Source organism: Phocoena phocoena, chromosome 19 (genome assembly GCF_963924675.1).
Source record: "Phocoena phocoena chromosome 19, mPhoPho1.1, whole genome shotgun sequence".
NCBI lineage: Eukaryota > Metazoa > Chordata > Mammalia > Artiodactyla > Phocoenidae > Phocoena > Phocoena phocoena.
Window position 1 is genome coordinate 43,449,404 of NC_089237.1, and position 23,273 is coordinate 43,472,676.

The 23,273-nt window shown below is 52.2% G+C and overlaps 1 protein-coding gene across 3 annotated transcripts in view; it reads right to left on the reverse strand.

Moving 5' to 3' along the window:
- NOS2 (nitric oxide synthase 2) overlaps positions 1 to 23,273 on the reverse strand; it is a 37,545-nt gene that overhangs the window by 5,606 nt on the left and 8,666 nt on the right. For 2 of the 3 annotated variants that reach the window (XM_065896590.1, XM_065896588.1), the window contains 19 exons: positions 22,862 to 22,946; positions 21,924 to 22,046; positions 20,742 to 20,890; positions 17,181 to 17,343; positions 16,336 to 16,427; positions 15,256 to 15,397; positions 15,025 to 15,164; positions 13,527 to 13,701; positions 13,332 to 13,433; positions 10,043 to 10,237; positions 8,892 to 8,974; positions 8,236 to 8,380; positions 7,263 to 7,367; positions 6,264 to 6,313; positions 5,764 to 5,938; positions 4,887 to 5,019; positions 3,933 to 4,011; positions 2,964 to 3,145; positions 653 to 816 (listed from right to left, as the gene is read on the reverse strand). In XM_065896590.1, the coding sequence (XP_065752662.1) occupies positions 653 to 816; positions 2,964 to 3,145; positions 3,933 to 4,011; positions 4,887 to 5,019; positions 5,764 to 5,938; positions 6,264 to 6,313; positions 7,263 to 7,367; positions 8,236 to 8,380; positions 8,892 to 8,974; positions 10,043 to 10,237; positions 13,332 to 13,433; positions 13,527 to 13,701; positions 15,025 to 15,164; positions 15,256 to 15,397; positions 16,336 to 16,427; positions 17,181 to 17,343; positions 20,742 to 20,890; positions 21,924 to 21,962 (2,313 nt within the window). In that variant the 5' untranslated portion in view covers positions 21,963 to 22,046; positions 22,862 to 22,946. Of the gene's footprint in view, positions 1 to 652; positions 817 to 2,963; positions 3,146 to 3,932; positions 4,012 to 4,886; positions 5,020 to 5,763; positions 5,939 to 6,263; positions 6,314 to 7,262; positions 7,368 to 8,235; positions 8,381 to 8,891; positions 8,975 to 10,042; positions 10,238 to 13,331; positions 13,434 to 13,526; positions 13,702 to 15,024; positions 15,165 to 15,255; positions 15,398 to 16,335; positions 16,428 to 17,180; positions 17,344 to 20,741; positions 20,891 to 21,923; positions 22,047 to 22,861; positions 22,963 to 23,273 lie in introns of all 3 variants that reach the window. The other variant, XM_065896587.1, reaches the window with a different exon arrangement.

Genomic DNA, 23,273 nt, shown 5'->3' on the forward strand with positions numbered 1-23,273 from the left:
GCCGAACGCTCTTACTACCTGTGGGATCTCGTCCTCATTACTTAACCTTTGTGGAATGAGGATAGCATCCCCTACCTCATGGGGATGTTGTGAGAATTAAGTGAGAAAATGTGTGCCGGGTTAGTGCAGTGCAGTCAGAGGATAAGGGCAGTGGAGGTGGCTGGAATCAAGATAATTGGCGATAATGGTGACGGTAATAATGATATTCAGTGCCTTTTGCAAAGACGTGGGTCTAGAAAGTTGCAGGTGAGTTAAGGCATTCTCTCATTCATTTATGAATTCAACTACCCATCTGTTACTGTGTCCATTATCCATTCATCCACACCATCCATCCTCCATCACTTCCTAAATTCCAGGCTTGTTCCAGGTGTGGGGAATAAAAGACAGAGTGGCTCTCCTTTTCTAGCTCATTTCTGAGGAAGTGCACTTTGGTTTCATCCTGCAGACATTCAAAACAATTCAGTTCACTTGACACAACTACGTCCTAGAGATGGGACAGGAGAGGATGCCTGGCTTCCTCCCAGCCTTTGACAAATCGCACTTTGGGAAGCTGGGGTGGATTCCCCTTGGAGGTTAAAGACCAGCACTAGGCTCAGAATGTCCCCGACTCTGGGGCCCTGCTCCTGCCTCACCCACCAGCCCCGACCTTCACCTGGCACAGGGTCTCCAGCCTCTGCCTCTCAGCCTCGTCCGTGGCCAGCTGGGCCAGCTTTCGGAGCAGCAGCTGGGTTGGTGGGGTGGTGATGTCCAGGAAATAGGTGAGAGCCTGGCTGAGTGAGCAGGTGGGCAGTCGCTTGTCCCTGACCCAGTAGCTGCCTGGATAGGGAAGAAAGGAGTCAGGATGGGAAAAAGGCCCCATTTAGGTTTCCCAAAGAGTGATGAGGCATCTGGGATAGACACCCTCTACCCTCCAGCTGCAGGGGAGAGAAGACACTGGAGTTCTGGTTCCAGGAACAGCAAAAGAGTTCATGTGCCCAACTCAAGTGCAGGAAGATGGTGCCCAGCGATAGGGCTGCCAGGAAAGGCTGGTCAACAGCCCTCCAAAGGGCACCCAAGTTGACACAGTCCTGCAAAACTAACTATGTACCAGAGTCCAGTCGCTCTCTGGCCCAGACCTGAACTTCAGCAGGACACACACAGCTGAACTACAGACTCACCATGACTAAATTCACCAAAGACTGATGTACACCCCAGAGGCCAGTTCTTCATTTAGAGAAAAGCCCATAACTGCAGTCTCCAGGGGTGACTGCGTGAGCAGCCCTCAGCCCAAAGTGAGGTGGCAAGTCTCAAGGAGTGCCAAGAGGCCGTATGCAGGGCGGTCACAGCATGGACGCTGGAGCCAGTAGACATGGGTTCAAACTCTGGCTCCCCACTTACTAGTAGGCTGACTGAACCCTCTGAACTTGGGTTCGGTCTCTGTGAAATGGACGTGATAATAAAACCTGTCCTGCTGAGTTTGCATGAGGACTGAATGAAACAGTACACGTATTAGGTAAAAATATTAGTATTACATTATTTCCTCTAGACCCCAGGCAGGCCTAAGGAGCCACATCTGTCCCCCTACAGTCACAAGGATGTCTCTGCCCCCTTATCCCCGAGTTGCAGGCTCTCTCACACACTCCTGGACAGTGGGCAACAATGCCAGACTTTGCTTCTCAGGCTCCTGCTGTCCTATTTTGGCCACTCTCTTTAGGGGGACACATTTTTTGGAGGTATCATGATTGCAGAGAATGCTAAGGCCAGGGAGCTAGTCCAAAGGGCTGGAAGGCCCGTGATTACTGATTTCGTTAGTTTTCCTCTCCTAGTGCCTGTCACCCAGTGCTGTGCTCACCACATAGGCTGAGAGCCTCGCCTTAGCACACCACGGGGACTCTGACCCCACCCCAGGACAGCCTCATCTCTCCAGTTAGGATGGCCAGGAGGAGCCAAGCTCTCCTGGTCACCCATGGTCTGGCCCTGCCCATTGCCCACAGAAGGTGGGCATAAATGAGACCCTCGATGGGGAAGCAGTATGAAATTAGAATGCCATGAAAATGCAATATAAATTCCAAAACATAAAATTCGGGATCCAAAGAGACTTTCAGGGTGTATTAAACTACCTTCCTCTGACCTTCCGGACAAATGTCGATTAGCCCATGGAAAATGGATATTCCTCCATTCCTGCATTTGTTTGGTGCCAGGAATTGTGGTGAAGGTTGTACACACACGTATCTACTCATCTGTTCTTCACCACAGCCCTGCGAGGAAGGCTCTATTATCTCTATTTTAGAGACAAAGAAACAAAGCCTCGGGGGGTTAACTCCTATGCCCAAGGTCACATTGCTAGTAAGTGATGGATCAGGGACCTGAATCTTCAAAGCTCACCATTTTCATAGTTTCCACATTTCTCTATCATGTCACCAAGCAAGCTGCACATGCGTGTTTGTTGTGGGACTAAAGAGACAATGCATGTATTGATAAAATGCTGGCATCAAGTAACTACCCCCAAAATGGTGGCTGCTACTGTTATTATTATAATAATAATTATGACTATTTTTGCATATCTGCATCCTGTACTAGGTAGTGAGCTTTCTGAGGGCAGACACGGAGTCTCATTCATTTTTGTAGCCCAGGGCCTGCCTGGCATATAAGATGTGAGTAGTTAAAATTTTGATGGAAAAATGAATCAGTCAACCAACAAAAGTGGCCGGGTAAGCAAAGAATGAAGGGGAAAGATAGCCCAGCCTCTGGTGCTGGGCAGAGAGTCCCAAAGAAGCAGCCCTTCCTGCTGGCCCGGCGGCCGGTCGAGGACTATGTACGAGGCTGCTCTGGCGCGGGCTTCAGAGGCCCACCACTCAGCAGGAAGGACAGGGTTAGCTGCCCGTTTGCAGCACAGGTCTGGGCCCAGCCCATCCGTGGGGCTGGGGCTTGGTGGGAGGATGCTGGGGGCGGCCTCAGCTGAGGCTTTTGTGCAGAAGGCTCACCGTTCTCGCAGAGGGTCTCCAGGCGCATGGGTTGGTGGGGGGCAGGGCCATCCACCACTCGCTCCAGGATGCCTTGGACCAGGGCTGGCTGGTTGCCTGGGAAAACTCCGAGGTGCTCTCCCGGCAGGTAGCTTGGACCTTGGCTGCCCTCACAGGAGAGTTCCACCAGGAGGGTGGTACGGCTGCAGAAGGAAAAAGAAGCCTCTGGTTACGCCACCAGGATTTCCTCCAGCACTCCCTGATGGGTGGGCCAGTTTCCCCAGGAAACGTGCCCTATTTTCATTTTCCTGCCCGGTTCCATGAGCACGGGTTGCCGGCCTCCTGAGGCTGGGGTGCTCAAGAGGGCCCGGGGCTGACCCGGCCTGCGGCTTCTCCGTGGGGAGAGGGTGGACAGGAATCCTCCCATGCAGCCCTCCCAAGCCCTCAAGAGCTTGACCACAGACTCCGCCTAAAGAGAGCATCGCACTAGGAGGTATGTGGGCATTGAGACAGACCTTTCCTAGTGTCTAGCACAAATCTGGTTCTTATTAGAACACAGCCCACTTTCGCTAATGAATGTAAGGACAGCACAGAAAAACAAAACCTACAGAGAATCCACACTGCTGGCTGACCTGGCGGGGAAAGGTCCTTCCCTGCCAAAACTTTTCCTGAAAGTTCTTAAGAAAGTCAAATAGTTTGAGTTTTTCTTGCCCTCCCCTTTTGGTGAAATAGTTAAGTCACAAAGGACAGGAAGTGAAGCAGGTGCCTCGTTCCCAAGCTGGAAAACTGGCCCACGGTTAATGGAGACCCAATGTAAAGGTGCTGGTGGCCACAGGGGTTAACAATCAAGCTGACCCTACCAGTGGCATCTTAGCTAATGCCAGTGGACACTTCCCTCCTCTCCTTTCTAAGACTGACTTGCTCTGGTCTTTCCTGGATTAAAATAAAATCTGTGGAACGTCACCCAAGAAGCCCTCTCCTTTGCCCTACCTGGATTTTGGACTCTGTAGATTCCGCTGCGATTTCAGCCTCATGGTGAACACATGCTTGGCGTGCATACTGCTGAGGGCTGTGGGACAGAGAGACAGTGAAGCGGCAATGCGGCTCTTAAGTGTTGGTGGGGCAGCCTCCACGTGCCGAGTCAATTACACCCAGACGTTACCCTGGGGCGTCTCACTGTGGTGGTGCTGGGGTTTTCCTTCCCTTCTTTTTTTCCCACTGTGTTTCTGAATCACAGATAAAGACCCTTGGTCTGACGGAGGTTGCTTGTGCCGCTGCTAGGTATTGGGAAATGCAATGCAAATGCCCCAATATGGGAATTTCTAGGACATCCCATGGCTTGGGATCCACAGGAGAGCGTAGTTGAAGCTGGGGATATCCTAAGCATGAGGGAACGTGTAGGACCTCTGTGGTCCTGGTATAGGAAAAGAGGAAGCACAGCATCCAGATGGGCCGTTCAGAGTTCCCAGACTGCAGCCTGGAATTGCCTCTGAGAAATGTTCTTCATAATACCTGGCTGCCATTAGAGCGGGAAGGCTGGGGCCCAGATCCCAACTGGGCCATCTGCTAGCAACTTGCTGTACCTCCCTGAACTTCAGTTTCTCTGTCTGTGCCTTTCTCACAGGATGAGTGTCAGGGGTCACTTAGAGCAGGTGCACAAAGAGTCCAGCACAGTGCCTGGCACATAGGAGCGTCCTTCTCTCTCCACTGCCCTCCCAGGGTTTCCTCCTAAACCGCCTCTCTCAGAGACGAAGCACGCCTGCAAGTCTTGCATCCCAGCAGGCTCTTGGACCCAACAAGAGAGAGATGCCTGGTAGCCCCAGACTAGCTGCCTCTGTTCAGAGGGTCTTAGTGGTCTCCTTGACCCTAGGCTCAGGACTCAGAGACACCCACCCCGGCAGGAAGGGCAAGCAAGCTCCGCGTGGTGCGGGGAAGCAGGTATACCTTTGTTGAGGTCCAAAGGCTGTGAGTCTTGCACGAGCCGGTAGTGGTGCAGGTCCCAGGTCACATTGGCAGTGTAGAGCTTGGGGATCTGAATGTGGTGTTTGCCTCGGACCTCGAACGTCTCACAGGCTGCCTGGACAAAGATGGAGCCGACTGGTGTTAGCCATCATCCCTGTCATCAGCAGTAGCTACCATTTTTTAAGTCCTTGCAGCTGAGCTAAGAGCCTTGTGTAATTACTAAGCACACTCATCTGGTTGGGCTGTTACGAGAACCCAAAACATGGCTGGTCCCAGCACACAGTAGCTATTGCTGTTATCATGAATATTAATAATGACAGCACCTCGCTTTATCCGCATGCCCACACTATGACACAGGTGTGACTACTCCCAGTTTCCTGACGTGGAATCGTGTGGAGGAGACGTGGGCTTGGGAACCATGTCGGACCCACTCAAGGTGGTGTTCGTAAGCCCCACTGCTGGGTGAAACGCTTTGCTTCAGGGAGTTCTCTCAGTCAGTGGGGTCAAGCCACAGGTGATAAAGACCTACTGAGATATCCCTGTCCCCAAGTTCTCTGTGGCTGGGACACTGAAACAAGACAAGGATGTCAGGAGGTGACCTGGATAATCAGAGGGGGAAAGATCTTAAACCACAGCTTCCCGAGGGCAGGGACGTGTCAAGTGGAGCTCTTCTGGGGGCTGTGGGAAAGCAGCAGGGACTTGAGCTCTCAGGCCTGCGATCCCGGCCCACACCCGGGACCATGCCTACAGGAGCCAGCAGGGGTCATGCCACCCAGGATGCCCAGCACAGGTGTCCTGGGCACGAGTGCACCGCAGCCTCCCTCCCGGTGCTGTGCGGCAGCTCCGGCTGTGAACTGACCTTGAAGGTTTGCACGGCCCAGTCACGGAAGGCCTCCTCCTGCCCGCTGAGCTCGTCCCCTTCCCCTGTTGGGGCGATCTGAGAAGCCCCCAGCTGGGACAACTTCTGGTCGATGTCATGAGCAAAGGCGCAGAACTGAGGGTACATGCTGGAGCCGAGGCCAAACACGGCATACCTGCCCGAGGAGGACACGCACGGAGGCTGGGTGAGCTGACCCCGCCCACAGGCCAGCCTCTGACCCTCGCGCCCCAGCCGGGCAAGGACTGCCAGTGCACAGCCCCTTCCTGTCCTCCCTGGTTCCCGAGCCTCGTCTCCAACTCCCACGACCAACCCCATGCCTGGCCTGCAGAACTGTGAACGGGACTTGGTGTCCCTGCTTTGACCCACAACACCTCTGAGAACAGGCTGTCTCTGGGCCTGGACATCCCAGGAAGTTCCCACTTATACACACCCAGCTCCGTCCCTGGAACCCAGCCTCTGGGAGTGGGGAAGAGATTCACCTGAACTTGTTGGTGAGTTCTTTCAGCATGAAGAGGGACTTCTTCAGTTTCTAGAAAGAGAGAGAACCACAGAGTTCCCAGGACAGGATTAATAAAAGCACCACTTTTCCCTTTCTTCTGGTGGCTCATTTAAAAACTGGACATATCTGGCAGGAGAAAGTTCAAGGTGCTCGCAGGGAAGTTGGTTTAGGTGGGGCTGCCTGGCTGGGACTCAGGGACAAGTTCAGCCTTAGCAACTCATGTGGGCCTGACCTTTGGTGGGGGGCGAGGACAGCCCAACCCCCAGCCCATCCAGCCCTGGCAGAGGGGGGCCTGCCTTATAGCAGGGCATCTCCAGAGGGACTCCTGATGGGACATGAGCCTCTCTTCTTGTCAGAGTGACAACTGGTCCCGTATTCTCTGAAATAACCCTGATTTCCCAGGAACTCAAGATAACTTTAGGTGGAAAATAGTGTCAGATCACATGGTAAGAGAGTATTCTTTTCTTCTTTAATTTTTTATAGTTATTCCTGTTTCAATTATTTCATTCTTTTGTCCTGAACACTAGGGAGAAAATCTCAGACTGCTGCTAGTGGAGACTTAACACTTCTCTCATACTTGCTTATTACTCTTTTTAAAAAACAAAGCAAGCCATGGTTAGGCAACAGTATCCAGCTAGAATTCAGTAACTGCTTGGCTTTCATTGGATTTACCTGGGACCAATTTCTGCTGGCTTTCCATTTGTGCGAGTGATAGAAAGTTTCCTTTAAACATGAATTTTTGAATTTAAAAAGGCAGGTCAATTTACTGAAATACATTAAGCTCGTCACAGGAAAGGCAGCTCACGCACACAGAGGAAATTATGAAGGAGGCAGCCGATGGCTGACCTTAGGGCGACCCAGAGTGATACGAGCTCTCACTCCCGAGTGCCCTCCTTAGGACATGCTGAGTCCCCAAATCCTTTCCTTGGTTCTCTTGGGCTCTACCAGACCCCAGACCCCTGGGACTCAGGCCACCCACCTCTCCGTTGCCGGGGGAGTCTCCGTTCCCAAACGTGCTGGTCACCACCAGCAGTAGCTGTTCCTCCTCCAGATGGCTCAGCCTGTATTCGTCCATGCAGAGAACCTGCACGGCACCCAGGGTGGACATCAGCCCTTGCTTCCCAGGCTGGCGCCCTCCCCAGACTCCCAGCGCTCTCCTCACCCTACTCAGGCCGGGAGTCCCCTTCATCATCTCGGTCCCCTGGTGCCCGGCACAGAGGAGGTGAGTACTTAACAAATCCCTGTCTACTGAACCTATTTGAACACAGCATCCTCGATTCTTTGATTCTCCCACGCGAACACATCAGCAAGCCCTGGAGGGTTTGCCTCCAAAATACTGCATGTCCCAAATCAGAGCACGTCTCACCGCTTCCATTGCTATCTTGAATTCTGAGCGCGTGGACATATTTTCCACAAAAACGGGATGAGCAGTTTACAAAAACGACAACTCCTCTGGCACCTCGGGGACCCAAATGCTTTGCCTGAAGCTAATCTCAGGTGACATGTGTCACGGCCTCGCGGTTCTACCCAGGCCTACCTGACCCAGGAGGCCTTCAGTGATGGAGGATCAACTCCAACACTGGTGGAAGGAATTTGTCACCCTCGGGAGTTTTGTTTTATTTCTCTGCATCGTATTCATCCTCCGCTCCCTTCACATTTAGCACTGCACCCTGTATAGGAGGTGTTCTGTAAATGCGGATAAAATCCATCTAGAACACCTCATGGATATTGAGACTTGGCATCATTAAGAAGGTGTTTCTCAAACTGTGTTCCCTGGAACACTATGAAAAGCTTATTTACTAGGTAAATTTGGGAATCCCTGGCCACACCTCTCTCCTTCTACCACAGATTTTCAATGTACATCAGCATTCCCAAGGCTCGGGGACATGCAGGAGCAGAGCAGTCATTGTAACTTGCCCCAGACTTCTCCATGCACAGGCTGAGTCGGCTACCTTAGGGTTGAAGGCACAGCTGAACAAGGCCCCTAGGTCCCGGGCCAGTGTCTCTGATCTTCCTGTCTCTGTTGCAAAGAGGATCGTGGCTCTGACCCGGGAAGCCATTGTCTCACGCATCAGCACTGACGCAAAGAGCACGGCTCTGTGGGGACAGACATACTCTGTGTGCTGAGTCTTCCTTCCAGAGGAAGACGGGGTCCCAGCATGTAAAGTGCAGCAGATTGAGGGAAAAGAGCCCAGGTTTCCCACCAGCTGTCAGCCCCGACTCACCGCCCTTCTCCTCCTCTCCCCCACTCCACCCACCACTCAGCCCCTTTGGGAAAAGGGAGGAGAGAGAAGGCTGGGACAGAGGTGGCAGGTGACCCTGGGAATTGTTGTCTGGATTTCTGGGGGCCAAACCCTTTCTCTCTCTCTTTCTTGTAGCTTTAATATACCTTGTAATTAATTTATTTATTTGGCCGCACTGTGCAGCATGCAGGACCTTAGTTCCCCAACGGGGGATCGAACCCATGCCCCCTGCAGTGGAAGTGCAGAGTCCTAGCCACTGGACCACCAGGGAAGTCCCTCCAAACCCTTTCTCATTGTTCCCTGCCCTTCAAGGCCTAGAAGGAAGGGCTGAGGGTCAGATGTCAACACTGGCTGCTCCCACTTACTTGACCAAGACTTTGAATCGAATCTCTCTTCTCCGGGGTCTCCGCCTCTCATCCTGCCAGACGTGGGTTTTCCAGGCCTCCACCTTCAGGAAAGAGGGCAGATATGTGGGCAAGGTGGGCCCCGGCTTGGCTTGGGCTTGGAGAGACAGAAGGCCCTTCATGCCCTTCGTGAGTTGGGGGGGTGAGCAGGCCCTGTCCCCACCCTTTCACTGAAAGCCCCAAGGGGAAGGGCTGCATCTGTCTGTCTCCCTCCAAGTTGTAGCTCACGTCCGGCACAGAACTTGCACACGAACAGTTGACTCACTCGTTAGTGTCCCCCTGGAAGGAAGAGGCTGCACATCTCTTTCCTTTTGGTGTCTGATCACTAGGAAGGCTATACAGATTGTATATAATGCATAGTCTGCCCTGGGATACCCCTGAGAGTAGACGAAGGTGCTATGACCACAGGCACAAACTATCCCAGGCAGTCAGTCACACTACTTCTCGCTTTTAGAGTAAGGAAGCTCTTCCCCAAATCTAACCAAAGAGGTTTTGACAAAAAATGAGATCATTTCACTGGGTAACGGTTCCTGAGTGCACTCTGGGTTGGACACTGGGCTGAGCTGTTACGTACACCAGCTCATGTGATCCACACAACCTCCTCCATCGTGGAGTTGATGACCATCCTTTTAGAGATGAGAAAATCAGGGCTTAGATGGGTGAAATGACCCACCCAAGATCATACAGCTAGGAAGTGGGAGAATCACCCCCAGATGTATCTGACCCGGGAGCCAAGCTCTTCACCATTATGCCATGTGACTGTCTATAGCCCTCCCGTGCAGGCGGGCACAATGGTGGTCACCCTCAGGAGCTTAAACTCCATCAGAGCAACGGGCTACTAAAGGTACCATAAAAGGTATTCCCTTCAGTCTCACTTCTGTAGAAATGGACAAAAGCATCCTTGAGTGAAGCCTGAAAAGCATTAAAAATATGCCTCTGTGTCCCCGATCCTTCCTCGTATATCCTGCATTAGTGAGCACACGTGTGCACAGGCACATGCAAACACACACGCACGCACACGTGTGTACACACATGCACACACATGCAGACACACACACTCTCTCCACCCCCGAGCTCCCAAGACAGAAAGGAGAGGAAGGCCCCTCTCTTACCTGGTAGTAGTAGAAAGGGGACAGGACGTAATTTAACATCTCCTGGTGGAACACGGGGGTGATGCTTCCAGAAATTGGGGGGACCAACCAAATCCAGTCAGCTGGGCAGCCCCCTCGGGACCGGTACTCATTCTGCATGTACTTCATGAAGGACTCTGCAGCTGCGTGGTGGTCCATGATGGTCACATTATGCTTCTAAATCAGAAGGAGGCCAAGAGGGGAGTTGAGGAGAGTGTTCGGTTGGCTGCAAGGCTCCCAGATGGACTATGGAAGGGCCTGGCAATCTGTAAAATGGGACCACAATCTCCTCTGGCCCCCTTCTCGCTGCTGAAAATAAATACTAAGAGCCTCTAAGGAACCCAAGCAGTCACCATAGCCATGGTCAGCCCACAGGCCACACGCTGCCCCCGCTTGGCCCTCTGCGGGCAGTGTCCAGCTTCCCAGGCCCACAAGTCTCCCTGGACTCTCACAAATTGCTCTCTGGATGCCAATGAATCAAACCACAGTGGCTTTTTGTCACTTGTTGGTAAAGAGTTCCAGGAGTCACCTTCCCAAGGATGTGGCTGTCTCAGCCAAGGAGGAACTAGGTTCTTTGGAAGAGGACTGAAGCACTGGGGGGAACCACAGTGCATGGAAGACAAATCACCACAATGTCCCACATCCTAAAATTAGAAGCCAAGGGGTCTGAGCCTTCCTGGAATGATCCAACAAGGGCAGCCACATCATCTGGAGCAACTCATGTAGTCAAGAGACATTGGTTTCATGGAGTGGTTCAAACCTTGGCCTCTTATTAGCCATGTTACTTTGAGCTATTAGTTCCTTAACCTCAGTTTCCTCATCTGTAAAATGGGGATGGTAATAGTTCCTACATCATGACGTTGTTGAAAGAATGCAATAAAATAATACAAGTAAAGCATAAAACGTGCTCAATGAACGTTAGCCGCTATTATTATTTCTATCTACCAGGTATTGCATACTGAGGTGAAAGACGTGACCTCTTCTCTGCATTGGATCATACTCTAACTGCGGGAGGCAGAAGGACGTCAGTCATTTCACATGGTCTGATAGAAGCTATGATGGAGGTGAGTGCAGGTGCTGACGGAGGGCCAAGGGAGGGCTTAGCTCACACAGGGCCCCAGAGGAGAGATGCGGGATTTTAGAGACAGTTTCTAAGAGGAAGTGAGTTTTGAGAGATGGGTACCAGTTAGGCAGCAGACGGGCAGTCCCGGAGCAGGACACTGCATGAGTCAAGGCCGGGAGGCAGGAGAGGAGCCAGTGGGCTCCAGTAGGATCAGCTATGCCTTCTAAAATTCTATACATACGCACACCGCCACTACTGGGTGCCAGACCGGTTTTAGGCGCAGGAGCTGATGAATGATGAGAGCTGTGAGAATAGTTGTAACAGTAATAAATAATAATAACAACAAAACTAATGTTTTTTTGAGTGATCACTATGGGTCAGGCAATGCCGCTAAATATTTTGCATTCATTTTCATTTCATCCTTACAGTAACCTAGCGAGGGAGGTACCATTATTATCTCCATTTTACAGATGAGGAAATGAGGCCAAGTCTTTTGAAGCTGACCCTGAAGGAGGGTCATGAGGAAGTCCTGGAGACTCTCAAGCAGTGGAGGGACGTGGTCAGCAATGGTCAGGAGACAGTTGAGGGTCAGCAGTTTCCTGGGACATATCCGCATCCTGCCAATATCAGAGCTGATGCTGGGAGCCTGCAGGAGTCAGGATGTGTGATCCACAGCCAGTGGGGCCTTCCCGAGCTGGGTCAGCCCCAGGAGGCTCTTCCTGTCCTGTCTCGGAGCTGCCCCGTTCCCCCCCACTCCCCAAAATCAGGCACAAGCTTGACATGCCTACAGCGTGACAAGCTCTGGGGAACAGTGTGTGATAATATGTATTTACTGGGTGTTTAATGTCAGCTCCCACTACATTCCACAAGGCCAGGGTTTCTGTCTATTTTATTCACCGCTCACACTCCTGGCCTGGCCTAGGGCCTGACACATGGAAAATGCACAATAAAACTTTGCTGAATGAATGAATGACCCTCTGCCCTGCGGTCTGGCCTCCAGGGCATCTGCCAACTTTGTGGACATGGTCCCAGCTTCTAAAGTAATAGCTTCACACGTCCATGGCTCCTTCCTCAAAGGAAGGGGAGTGTTTACAGGAGAGCAGCAGATGGACCGGAGGGCTCAGTCCCACACAGGAGCCAACCTGCTGTGTCTGGTGGCTGTCATTGCTCAGATAGGGAAGCAACAGCAACAACTGCTCAGCTGGGCGTGGCCTCTCATTCATTCATCCAATACATATATTTTTTTAGCATCTGCCACGTGCCAGACACTCTTCTAGGCTCCAGGGGTAGAGCAGTGAACAAGAGAGACAAGGTCCCTGCCCCATGGAGCTTACATGCTAATGGGGGAAACAAAGAAAGAAGCAGATAGACTCCATAATGTCAGGAGCTAATCAGGATTATGAAGGAAAAGAAAGAAAAGGTTAAAGGAATAAGAAAGACAGGAAGGAGGTGGGTGAGGATGCCTTTGTTTATTGTGTCGTCAGGGAGGGCTACTCTGAAGAGGTGACAGTTGAGACCTGGATGAAGGGAAGGAGCCGGTCACGGGATGATTTGTGGCAAGAGTGTTCTAGGCAGAGGAAAAAGCAAGTGCAAAGGCCCTTAGGGGGGAAGCATCTTGGTGAGTTTGAACAACAGCCTGAATCCCACTGGCAGAGCTGTGGAGGATAAAAGCCTGACTGGGGCGGCTGGGGGATGAGGACGTGCAATGAGGTCTTTCAATGGTTTTGCCGTTAAAGGGAAGCAGAGAAACAAGGTAGTAGCTGGGTACGGGGAGTATTTGGTTAGCTAGCCATTTATCTCTTTGAGATGGGAATCATTACAGCTTACTGATCATTGATGGGAATGATCCAGTGGATAAGGAGGTATCAATGTTACGGGGCAGAGGGCATGGAGGATTTTCAGGAGTAAAGTCCTTGAAAATTGAGAGAGGACAGGATTCAGTGCTCAAGCGCAGGGATTGACCAGCCTTGGGAGGTAAGGAGTTGCCTGTTGCTAGAAGCGTTCAGGTTTACACTAGCAGACTTGAGAGGGCTGGTCTCTCTATCCCCAGCACCTAGCACTGTGCCTGGCAAAAACAGGGTGTTCAACATTGTTTGATGCGTGGATAAATGAGCAATGCCGTAAGGGGAAAATCAAGCATGACATGGGCAGCTGGACCAGATGACCTTCTAACCAGAAAGCCTTCAGACCCGCAAACACCAGACATACCTGGAAACTGTGGAGCACAGCGACATTGATCTCAATGACAGCCCGGTCTTTCCAGAGTGAAGCCACCTTGTGTGTTTCCAGGCCCATCCTCCTGCCCACTTCCTGCAAAGGCAGAGAAATGGGGGTGAGTCAGTCTCTTGGATCCCAGCTGCAGGCCCGCACCTCCAGCCGGCCCAGCTGGACGGTCTTCGTTACCTCCAGGATGTTGTAGCGCTGGACGTCACAGAAGTCCCGGACTCCGATCTCCGTGCCCATATACCAGCCGTTGAAGGGGCACCCTGGGAACTCAAGGCCACCCACCTCGAGCAGCATGTTGGCTACAGCCGGCAGGGCATACCACTTCAGCTCCAGCTCCCGGAACCACTCATACCTGGTAGGGAGGCAGAGCTGGTGGCAGTGGGGCCTTCACTTTGGCCCACACTCATCCCCCCCAAAAAAAACCTTCAAAGAAAGAGTGCACCAAGAAAACTCCTTTCCAAGTGCTGATCTCTTAAGTTCATTCCACCTGGAGAGGTGAATTGACATACCACATGTCATTTGCTAATTATACATTCATTCCAAGTTCATTCACGCAAACATATTAAGCATCAAGTATTTGACAGGCCCTGTGCTAAATGCTGAGAACCCAACATAACACAGCACGTAAGGATTCCAGTGTCAGAAAGCCTGGGTTCAAGTTCTGCCTTACTGATTACTAGCTGTGTAATCTTGGGATATTATTTAGCCTCTCTGAGCCCTAGCATCCCCACCAACAAAATAGAGATAAGAGCATCAAACTCATGGGATTATTGTGAAAATAATAGTATCCTTTATTTGTATATTCATTCATTCCAGAAATATTTATAACTGAGCACTTACTATGAGCCAGGCACCCTGCTACGTGTTGGGATATATTGCCGAACAAGAAAGACAAGATCCCTAATTCTCAAGTACCTTACAGACTATAAGTAAGTAAACAAATAAATAAATAGGAAAATAAAGACAAGGTGATGTGTCAGATGAAGGGTGAGGGTGCCTACTCTAGATTAGGTGTTCAGAAGAGGCTTCTCAGAACGGGTAACATTCAGGAAATACCTCATTGACAAGAAGAAATGAAGTCTGCAAAATTCTGGAGAAAGGGCATGTCAGGCAGAGGGAAGAGCAAGTGCAAAGGCCCTGAGGTAGAAGTAAGTTCAGTATATTCAAGGGACAAAAAGAAGAGCCCAGCCTAATGCCTGCTACACAGTGAGTGTCAATGTATGCAGGTAGTTTTGTAATTATTAGAGCTGCCTGGAGGAGGGGCTGAACCAGATGAGCTCTTGAAGTACTGTCATCAGTCAGGAGAGGGATGGCTAAGAGAGTTGGCAGGAAGGTCAAAGAGGCTTGGGCTGCACAGTGTGAGAATCTCAGAGCCTTTCAAGGATTCCTTTCCTGAGGTCACATCTTCCCAAGCTGCTAGAGCCTGGTCTGTCTAAGCCATTGCTTTCCTGTCACCATCAGCATCTCATTATGAGTCTGAGGCCCGACACGCAAGTGCAGAGTTGCTGTACAAGGGCGACAAGGCAGGCCTTGAAAGTTGGCCCTTCTGGGTATCACCTGCTGCTGGCTGGGTTTGGGGGGAGGTGCAGGGAGGGTCCTGAGGTCTGAGGTCTCACTTAGGAAAAGAGGGGGCATGCATGTGAACTCACACCCCCGGCACCCACAGCCTGCTTACTTGGGATGTTCCATGGGCACCTCAAACACAAGGTCGGGAGGGATTTCGAAGAGCTCAGGGTCACGGCCATCAGCCTGCAGGACCAGAGGCATCACATCGAAGCGGCCGTACTTGGGCTTCCAGCCCAGGTCGATGCACAGCTGAAAACAAGACAGGCCAAGTGAGTCTGGAGATCCAAGTCCCTTGACCCCTCTGGGCTCCACTGTCACCCACCAGAGCCGGATCTAGTACCTGGGTGAGCTCCACGCTGGCAGGGTCCCCTCTGATGGTGCCATCAGGCATCTGGTAGCCGGCATACCGGATGAGCTGGGCGTTCCAGACCCGGAAGTCATGTTTCCCGTCGCTCCGCTGGGGGAACACGGTGATGGCCGACCTTCCCCAAGGTGAGGACAGTGCTGTTTACCACCCAGCTTCGGTGTGCGCTTCCAGACATCCCCAACAGGTCCCCTGCCCCCTCCTATCTTCCCACTCCCCAGCCCTCTGCACCTGAGCTAACTGAACCAAACCCCTGCAGCTCTGAGACATGCCAAGCTCTCGCTGGCCTCTGTATAACCCGTCCACTTCCTGACATACCCTCTCCTTCCTTCTTCTTCTTGCAGCTCCTACCTTCCAGACCAGCCCAGGGACCACGTCCTCCAGGGAACCCTCCCCACCCCTCGGGCGCGGTTAGCTGCCCAACCCTTTCCCTAGCTGCACCATAGTTCTCTTTGCCATTGAGTTAGTTGGACGCTTGTCTAGTGCAAGGTATAGGTTCATAGTGGGCTGGAGCCTCGTCTTAGGGTCCTAGTCACTTCCCACCCCCATGCCTAGCCCTGTGCTAGGTCCTCATCAGGTGGGCACTGAGTGTTTGCTGAAAGGAAAAATGAATGAAGGACCAGATGAGTTGACCTTGACCTCCTTGGCTAGGGGAAGGGGAAGGTAAGGCAGGAGTGGTTCTGATGGGCAGCCACTCCCCCACCTCTAAGAAAATCACCACATTGGCTGCAAAAACAACTTCTCATCTCCTCTAAAGTGGGGAGCCTTAACCTCAAAGAGTGGAGAAGTTGCTTCTTAAGGATCCCCCCCATCACCTCCAAATGGCTACAAGTCAGAAAGAAACAAAGGAAATGGGCCACTGACGAGGCACTAAGCTCACGGAGGCCGGCTCACTGCGAGGGCTCCCTGAAGAAGCCGAGTCTTTCTCCTTTCTTTCTCCCTAGTCTCTCCTGGAGCCCAGATGCCTCCCCTAAACTCATCTGCATCTCTTGGCTAAGACTTGGGGACAGGGCGGGCCCCAGCATAGCCTCGTAGCCTCGGGAAAAGCACACCCACCTGATGTTGCCGTTGTTGGTGGCATAACGCAGGTGTCTGCAGATGTGCTCGAACATCTCCCGGGCCGTGGAACAGCTCCGCGCATCGAAGACCTGCGTGCACGCAGCCCACCCAGACCATGCCCGTCAAGGACCATGAGGACAGAGGCCTTGGAGCTGATCTTAAAAGCTAAGCCAGGGGGACTGAGGGAGTGGCCCCAAACCCCACGACCCGAACGCCTCGCTGAGGAGCGCATCCTCCTCTCTGCCCCTTCATCCTTCCTCTGCTCTCCTAGGGGAGCCCAGGAGCCCTCAATTGGAAGACCGTATCAAAACCCAACCCCCAAGAAAACCTGATTCTCAAGCACCATGAGTCAGGATTCCCACAGCCTAGTTGCTTTATATATGTTACACATGGCCTCCAGAACATTTTATTACAGCCAGAGCTGGTTGCATTGGCATTTCTTATCTCTTTATCTGTCCAAGTACTTTCACTATTATCCAGCAATAAAACGTAAAGACAGCTTAGGAGGCTAGGATAAAGGAAATGTTTTCTAAAAGCCAAGAATTCAGTCGAGGTAAACAACCAGGGCCTCAGCTGTTATAATAGCAAGGTCGTTTGGTTTCACGTTGGCGTTTAGTCTCTGAAATTTAACGCAAGAGAGAAAGATCGGCTAGAAATCCTGGTGCTGAGATCGGATTCTAGACTCTGGGGCGGTGGGGGTGGGTGGCCGTGAGCCCCCATCTCAAGCTCAGGGCCGGGGAGAGAGAACGCAGGGAGCCCCGGACACAGCTCGGCGGGCTGCTGGGAGCCACTGCTCAGGGCCCGCCGGGCTCCCAGCTTCCTCTCCTGCTAAGGGAGTCCACCTGCAGGTTGGACCACTGGATCCTCCCGATGCAGCGGGGGGCGTTGCGCCAGGCCTGCTTGGTGGCGAAGATGAGCTCATCTCCCGTCAGCTGGTAGGTTCCTGTTGTTTCTATCTCCTTTGTTACCGCTTCCACCCTGGCCAGATGTTCCTCTATTTTTGCCCTGGGGGACAGGAAGGCATCAGGAAGATCAACAATGAGATGACCTTAAATGGAGACCGATTCAATCCACAGAAGCAGGAACTGAACTAGGACACCAGGAGGGCAAGATGTCTCTCAGGGAGACCGTCCCCTCCAGAGCCAGCTTCATGGGCATGTGACCAGGGCCTTGAGCTCAGAAGGGCTCCATGCTGGGTTTAATGCTCTGCTGTCTTGAATTCTTAATCATCTGTGAACAGGAAGCCACGTTTTTATTTCCACACTGGGTCCTGCACGTTACACAGCTGGTCCTGATCCCACCAGCACCCTTGTCGTTTCTAGGAGTGTTTTCTCAAAGCATATTCATCTCAGCACGGAGTGCAGCGCTTCTCAGACACTTGCGAGAGCCGGAGCGGCATCCAGCAAGCCGCAGCCCCGTCCTGCCTCTCAGCCAGGGGAGCACCCGTCCACCTTCCCTTGGTTAAGAGATGAATCAGTCCCTCCCACAGCAGATCCTGTGTACTGAGTACTCATTGTGAGCCAGGTACTGGGCGAAGCCACCCACAGTCAGGGTCCCACTGAGACTGTGAGGGAGGCATTTTTGTGTCCTTTTTATAGTCGGTGTATCTGGAAGGTTAAGTACTGGCCCAGGAACAGAAGTGTGGTAAAGAGGAAACTCAGGACTCAGACTCAGGTTGTCCTGATGCCAAGCCCAGGCTCTTAACCTTCTACCTTCCACACTGGGTGGGAGGGATTGCAAGCCCAGAGATATGCAGGGACTGCCCACGCTTCCCTGGTCAGGCCCAGACGGGGACCTGCCCTCAGGACTCAGCCTGCAGGGCCCCAGGGCCGCTCAAGGAGGAGCCCTCCACAGTGTGGTCCAGCGTCACAGGCTGTCTACAGCGAGCTTTCTCAACCCCCGCGCCGCTCAGCCAGCTGTCCCTTGTGAGATTTCCAAACTGGCTTCTCCCCTCCCCTCCCAGCTTCAAAAATATCCCATAGCCAGGAAGGTTTTGAGACACACACACACACACACACACACACACACACACACACACACACACAGCAACCTTGAGATTTCCAATGGGCACCAAAGACATTTCAAGTTGCAACAAACAAAACTATTTAAGGAATGAACTCCTGATTAAGGAGATTGGACAACTCAAGACAAAATGGCCTTTCTGTTGATGAAGAGTGTCTTGACAACTCTTCCCTGATTAAAGAAAAAAGCTCAAAGACAAAACACTCGGTGCTATTTATCTTCAAGGACACTCCTGGCATACAGGCCTGCTGGGTGAGGTTGAGGCTGCCCCACCGGCAGCCCTCCTTCCCCAAACAAAGCTTCTAGCAACATTCCCTGCTCTGCATCTGAGCGTGAAAACAGTAGCGACCACCAGAACGCAGATGCTTCCAACATACTTGGTGTTAACGTGGGACTATGTAAGAAAAGATTACTTTATGTTCTCACCCAATTCCTTTAGCGTTTTACATTTTACCACTGGTTTCAAATAGTCACATTTCTGAGGCACTAAAATGCTATGATGCCTATTAGTTCGGAAAAGAGGGAGTGGCTTTTGGCATCGGTGCACTGACTTTGGACAGAACATTCGGCAAGTTACAATTTCTAACTATACAATCCTTCACTCACGAAAGACTGAACCGGCCCAGCTGTCCATGCCTTTGGCTGCTAGTGTAATTGTAGGGATGGGCTGCCACCTGTCACTCACACCCCCAGGACCTCTTGGGGGATCCAAGCCACGGATCTGTGATTGTGAAGAGTGGAACTTTTTCCCTCTGTGAAAAGTAAATGGGTTTTCAACAGCCAGCCAGAGCAGCCCTGTAGCTTCCTGGGGCTATAACACCCACCCAACTCCCTTCCATACAGCAGCAGGAACCCCCAGGTCCAGCATGGAGTCAGAACCTTCAAAGTCAAAGAGCTGGATGCTAGAACATTGAGGTTTAAAGCAGGGGCTCTGGCCCAAACTGCTTGGGCTCAAATCCCAGCTCTGGAACTTCAGAACGTGTGACTTTGAGCAAGTTACATCTCCTCCACAGGCTTTGGTTTCCTTATCTGTACAGTGTGGGGAGGATAATAATGGTACCAGTCCCATAGAGTCATGGTGAGCCTTACATAAGGCAGAGCCCAGAACATACCTAGCGCTCAGTAAATGTCAGCTTCAATACAGTGGTCCAGTGAAGCCCATCAAGAAAATTCCTTGACCCTGAAAACCTCATAAGTCAACAACCAAGTTGAAAGCTTAAGGACCTTGGACCTCCTAGTGACAAAGCACTTCTGCAGAGGTTCTATTTATACAGCACACAGAGCAGCAAACCCCTGACAGGGTTCTCGGTCCCGCTGTACATTAGAATTGCCTTGGGAGCTTTTAAAGAACATGGGTATCCGCTCCCTCCACACTTCCCGAGAAGCTGGTGCCCCCAGCCCAGGGGACTCTGGCACCAGTATTTTGCAAAGTCCTTAATGGCGACCACTGTGCAGCCAGGGTAGAGGATCACAGCCCCAGAAGTTAAGGGTCTCTTTCATAGACTCAAGGCCCCTTCCAGCTCAGACACTGCAGGTCAGAGCAGAGGGGATGTGGCATCACCAGGAGCCACTCTTTCTGCCATGGGGAGGGGGTGTCCCAGGTTACTTCTGTGGCTCACTTCGTGCAGTAAAGTGCCACATGGGGCGGCACCATAAAAGCCACACTCCCCTCCCAGCCCATAAAACAGTAAATCCATTCCCTTGGCCATTCTGCCTTACAATCCCTTTGTGCATTTTTATTTTAAAGATATAAAAGGACCTAAATTAATAGCCATATATTTTATGAAACTCAGCAATAGAGATCCCCACAGAGTGCAGTGCAAAGAGCTCTCTCCAAGTCAGGTGGCCTAAATTCTAGCTGGGACTGAACTCTAGCTGTCGCTGGGCTTCCCGGCTCACACTTGCAGGTGGAGGGCTTGGCTAGGTGGTCTCTGAGGTCCTTTCTATCTCAAACATTTCATAGTAAAAGGTTTTGTATATCAGCTCATTACTTTGTGCCAGGACGCCGTTCCAAACTTATTTAATCCTCGCAACAATCTTATGAGCCAGGTTTTATCACGACCCTGCTTTGACCTGTGAGGAAGTTGAGGCACACAGAGGGTAAACAGATTTCCCAAGGATACAGGACCAGTTACTGGTGGAGAAGGATTCAAACTCAAACGTTTAGATACCCGACCCACACTTTCAACCATTACTGCCACGCCTCTTTGTCTTATGGTTTTGAGAACGTGTCCAGGGTCTTTCCCCTGAAAAACTACGTTTTAGCCCTCGGTCCATTGCAAACCTGGGAAGGAAAGGGGTCTGGGGTCCGAGGGAAAGGGCAGGAGACAGGAGAGCTCAGGGGAGGGGGAGGCAGCGATGTTGCAGGAAGCGAGACTTACTCTTTGAAGGAGCCATAATACTGGTTGACAAATTCAATAGCTTGAGGTAGAAGCTCGTCTGGGAGGGTAGGCTTGTCCCTGGGTCCTATGGTCAAACTTTTGGGGTTCATGATGGCTCCCAGGCAAGACCTGGACTTGCAAGCGAGATCCTGGAAACAGAGAGGTGACGGTGAGGCTGGCTGCCTGGCCCCTCAGCACAGGCGTTGATGGCCATCCTCCTCCAGAGCCAGCTGTCCTGGCCACCTCCTTCCACTCTGGCTGCTCCAGTTCCCTGCCACCCCTCTCCACCTCTGTGGCACCTCCTCCTTGGGGTCTACCAGGCTTTCCCCCGACTCATATCTCCTCTCCTCTACTGGCTGAACCCCAGTGGCTATGGGCTGGGGCTGCTCCCACCACCCTGGGCTCAGTCTCTGGCCCTGCCCCTGAGCCAGCCCCACACCCAAAGTCAACAGCTCGATCCCTGGGAAGATCTCAACTACCTTCTCATTTAAAGAGGCTGATATGACTCCTGGGGACAAACTATTGCTTTTCAGCCAAAATGAATTGAGAAGGTGCAAATCCCAAAGCCAGGGGATGGCACAGAAAAAATGCTGAAAGAAAATACACCCAAAGGTTAACAGTGGTCATTTCTGGAAGGTGTGGGAAATGACCCGGCTTTCATGGCCTTGACATTTTCAATTCTTTCCCACTTAACAATCACAGAATACATTCTAAAGTTAGAATAAGAAACTTAGAAGATAATAAGTAGTCCAACTACTCACTGGAGGCTTGAACCCCTTTCCCACCTCCCTATCAAATAGCACTTGAATCCTTCTAGTGATAGGGAGCTCACTACGGGACTGGACTGGATAGTTCAGTTCAGCTTTGGACAGTTCTGGTAGAAAATTCTCCCTAATACAATGCTGAAATCTGTCTCTCTGAGAAAGAATTCATTTGTTCCTGTAATTGCTTATCTCACCTTCTGGATTATCCGTCATCCATCGGGGAGTTAACAGGGAGTTAGCATCATATACTTCCCACTGTAATTTGTGAGAAACAAGCATCTCTGTTCCCAGTACCCTTTGCCCAAGCTGATGCGTGTCTGGTTTGCCCAAGGGGACATCTGTTTGATCCATTAAGGGCCTTGATGGCTTCGCTGACTTGGGACAAAAGTGGTTCTCCCAGAAGCCCCAGACTTCTCACCCCTTTGGCCTTGTGGTGAAGTGTGTCTTGGAAAGTCATCCCGCTGCCCCAGTTTTTGATCCTCAGGTGCCGTGGGCAGGCTGATGGGGGTGCAGCCGGCTTGACCAGGGATTCTGGAGACTGCTAAGAGGGAGCAAAACAATAGGGATTTCCAAACGCCTCCAACCCCAGGACTTCATGGGTCTTTCCCAGGCCCTAGGCCCTGCTTGGGCTCTGGGTGGCTGAGGAGCTGTGGGTGGGCACACAGGTCCCAGTGTCGGTCCACATCCCTCCTCCCTTTCCGGCAGCCTGGCCACCTGGGCCAGCGACTGCTAAGAGCTCCAGGTGCCGGGCCACTGGCCAGGCTTCTCTCCTCATCCAAGAGCCTGCCAAATGCTCCCTCGGGGGAACTGCAACAGGAGGGACTAAGGTTAGAAGTGACAGAGATTACTGTCACAGCCACTGTTCCTGAGAACAGAAATCAGGACAGGGAAAATGTATCACTGCCTTCCATGAAGGCATTTAAGAATATGAAAGCCAGTTCTCTGCCCACCTCTCTGGAACACTGAGGGCCAAAGCACTTAGGGAAGGTGGAACCAGTGGGCTAGGGGCTGGGGCTGGGGCTGGGGCTGGGGCTGGGGCTGGGGCTGGGGCTGGGGCTGGGGCTGGAGGCTCAGATGCTGAGTTCGGGATTATTTCTGAGCATCTTACTCTGGCTCCATGAGTGGTCTGCCCTCTCCCAGGCCTGCCAACTCACACAGGCAAGTCACCGCGGTGCCTGCGCACCTTGGGGGCCACCACTCCTGGTCACCATGGTTCATCCCGCTCTCCCAAAGCTCTTCCTCGTCCCCACCTGTGTCCCCAGGTCTCTACTCACTGCCCCAGACCTCAGCTTCCACCAGGCTGCTGTACCTGGGCGAGCAGGGAAGGGGCTTCCCACACCCGAGTGACTCACTGACCTTTGCTGTCCCCGTGAGGGGCTGGGGAGACTCATTCCGGTGCTTGCCGAGGTTGTGACATTTGGGGTCATCCTGTGTCACTGGACTGCAAAAGGAAACAGCTATCATGAGATGGGGTATCTGAAGGCAGAGACGGATCTCAGAGTTCCCTCTGCCAGCCGCTCATTGGGTGGGGGGGGGGGTGAGGTCTAGAGGGTGGGAGTGAACGTCAGCGTTTCCAGTCAACGTGGTGAGGGAGGCAGCTGGCCCATCCAGTCTCTGCACCATCACCACCCTCCCTCCTCCTTTTCTTCCCTTGCCTGCCCCCTACAAAGCCAAAAAGTCAGGAGGGGAGCTGAACCAAAGTGAACAGCCCAAAGGGTGACCCACAGAAACTCTGCGAAGATGCCCCCTTCCAAAGCCGAGTACAAAC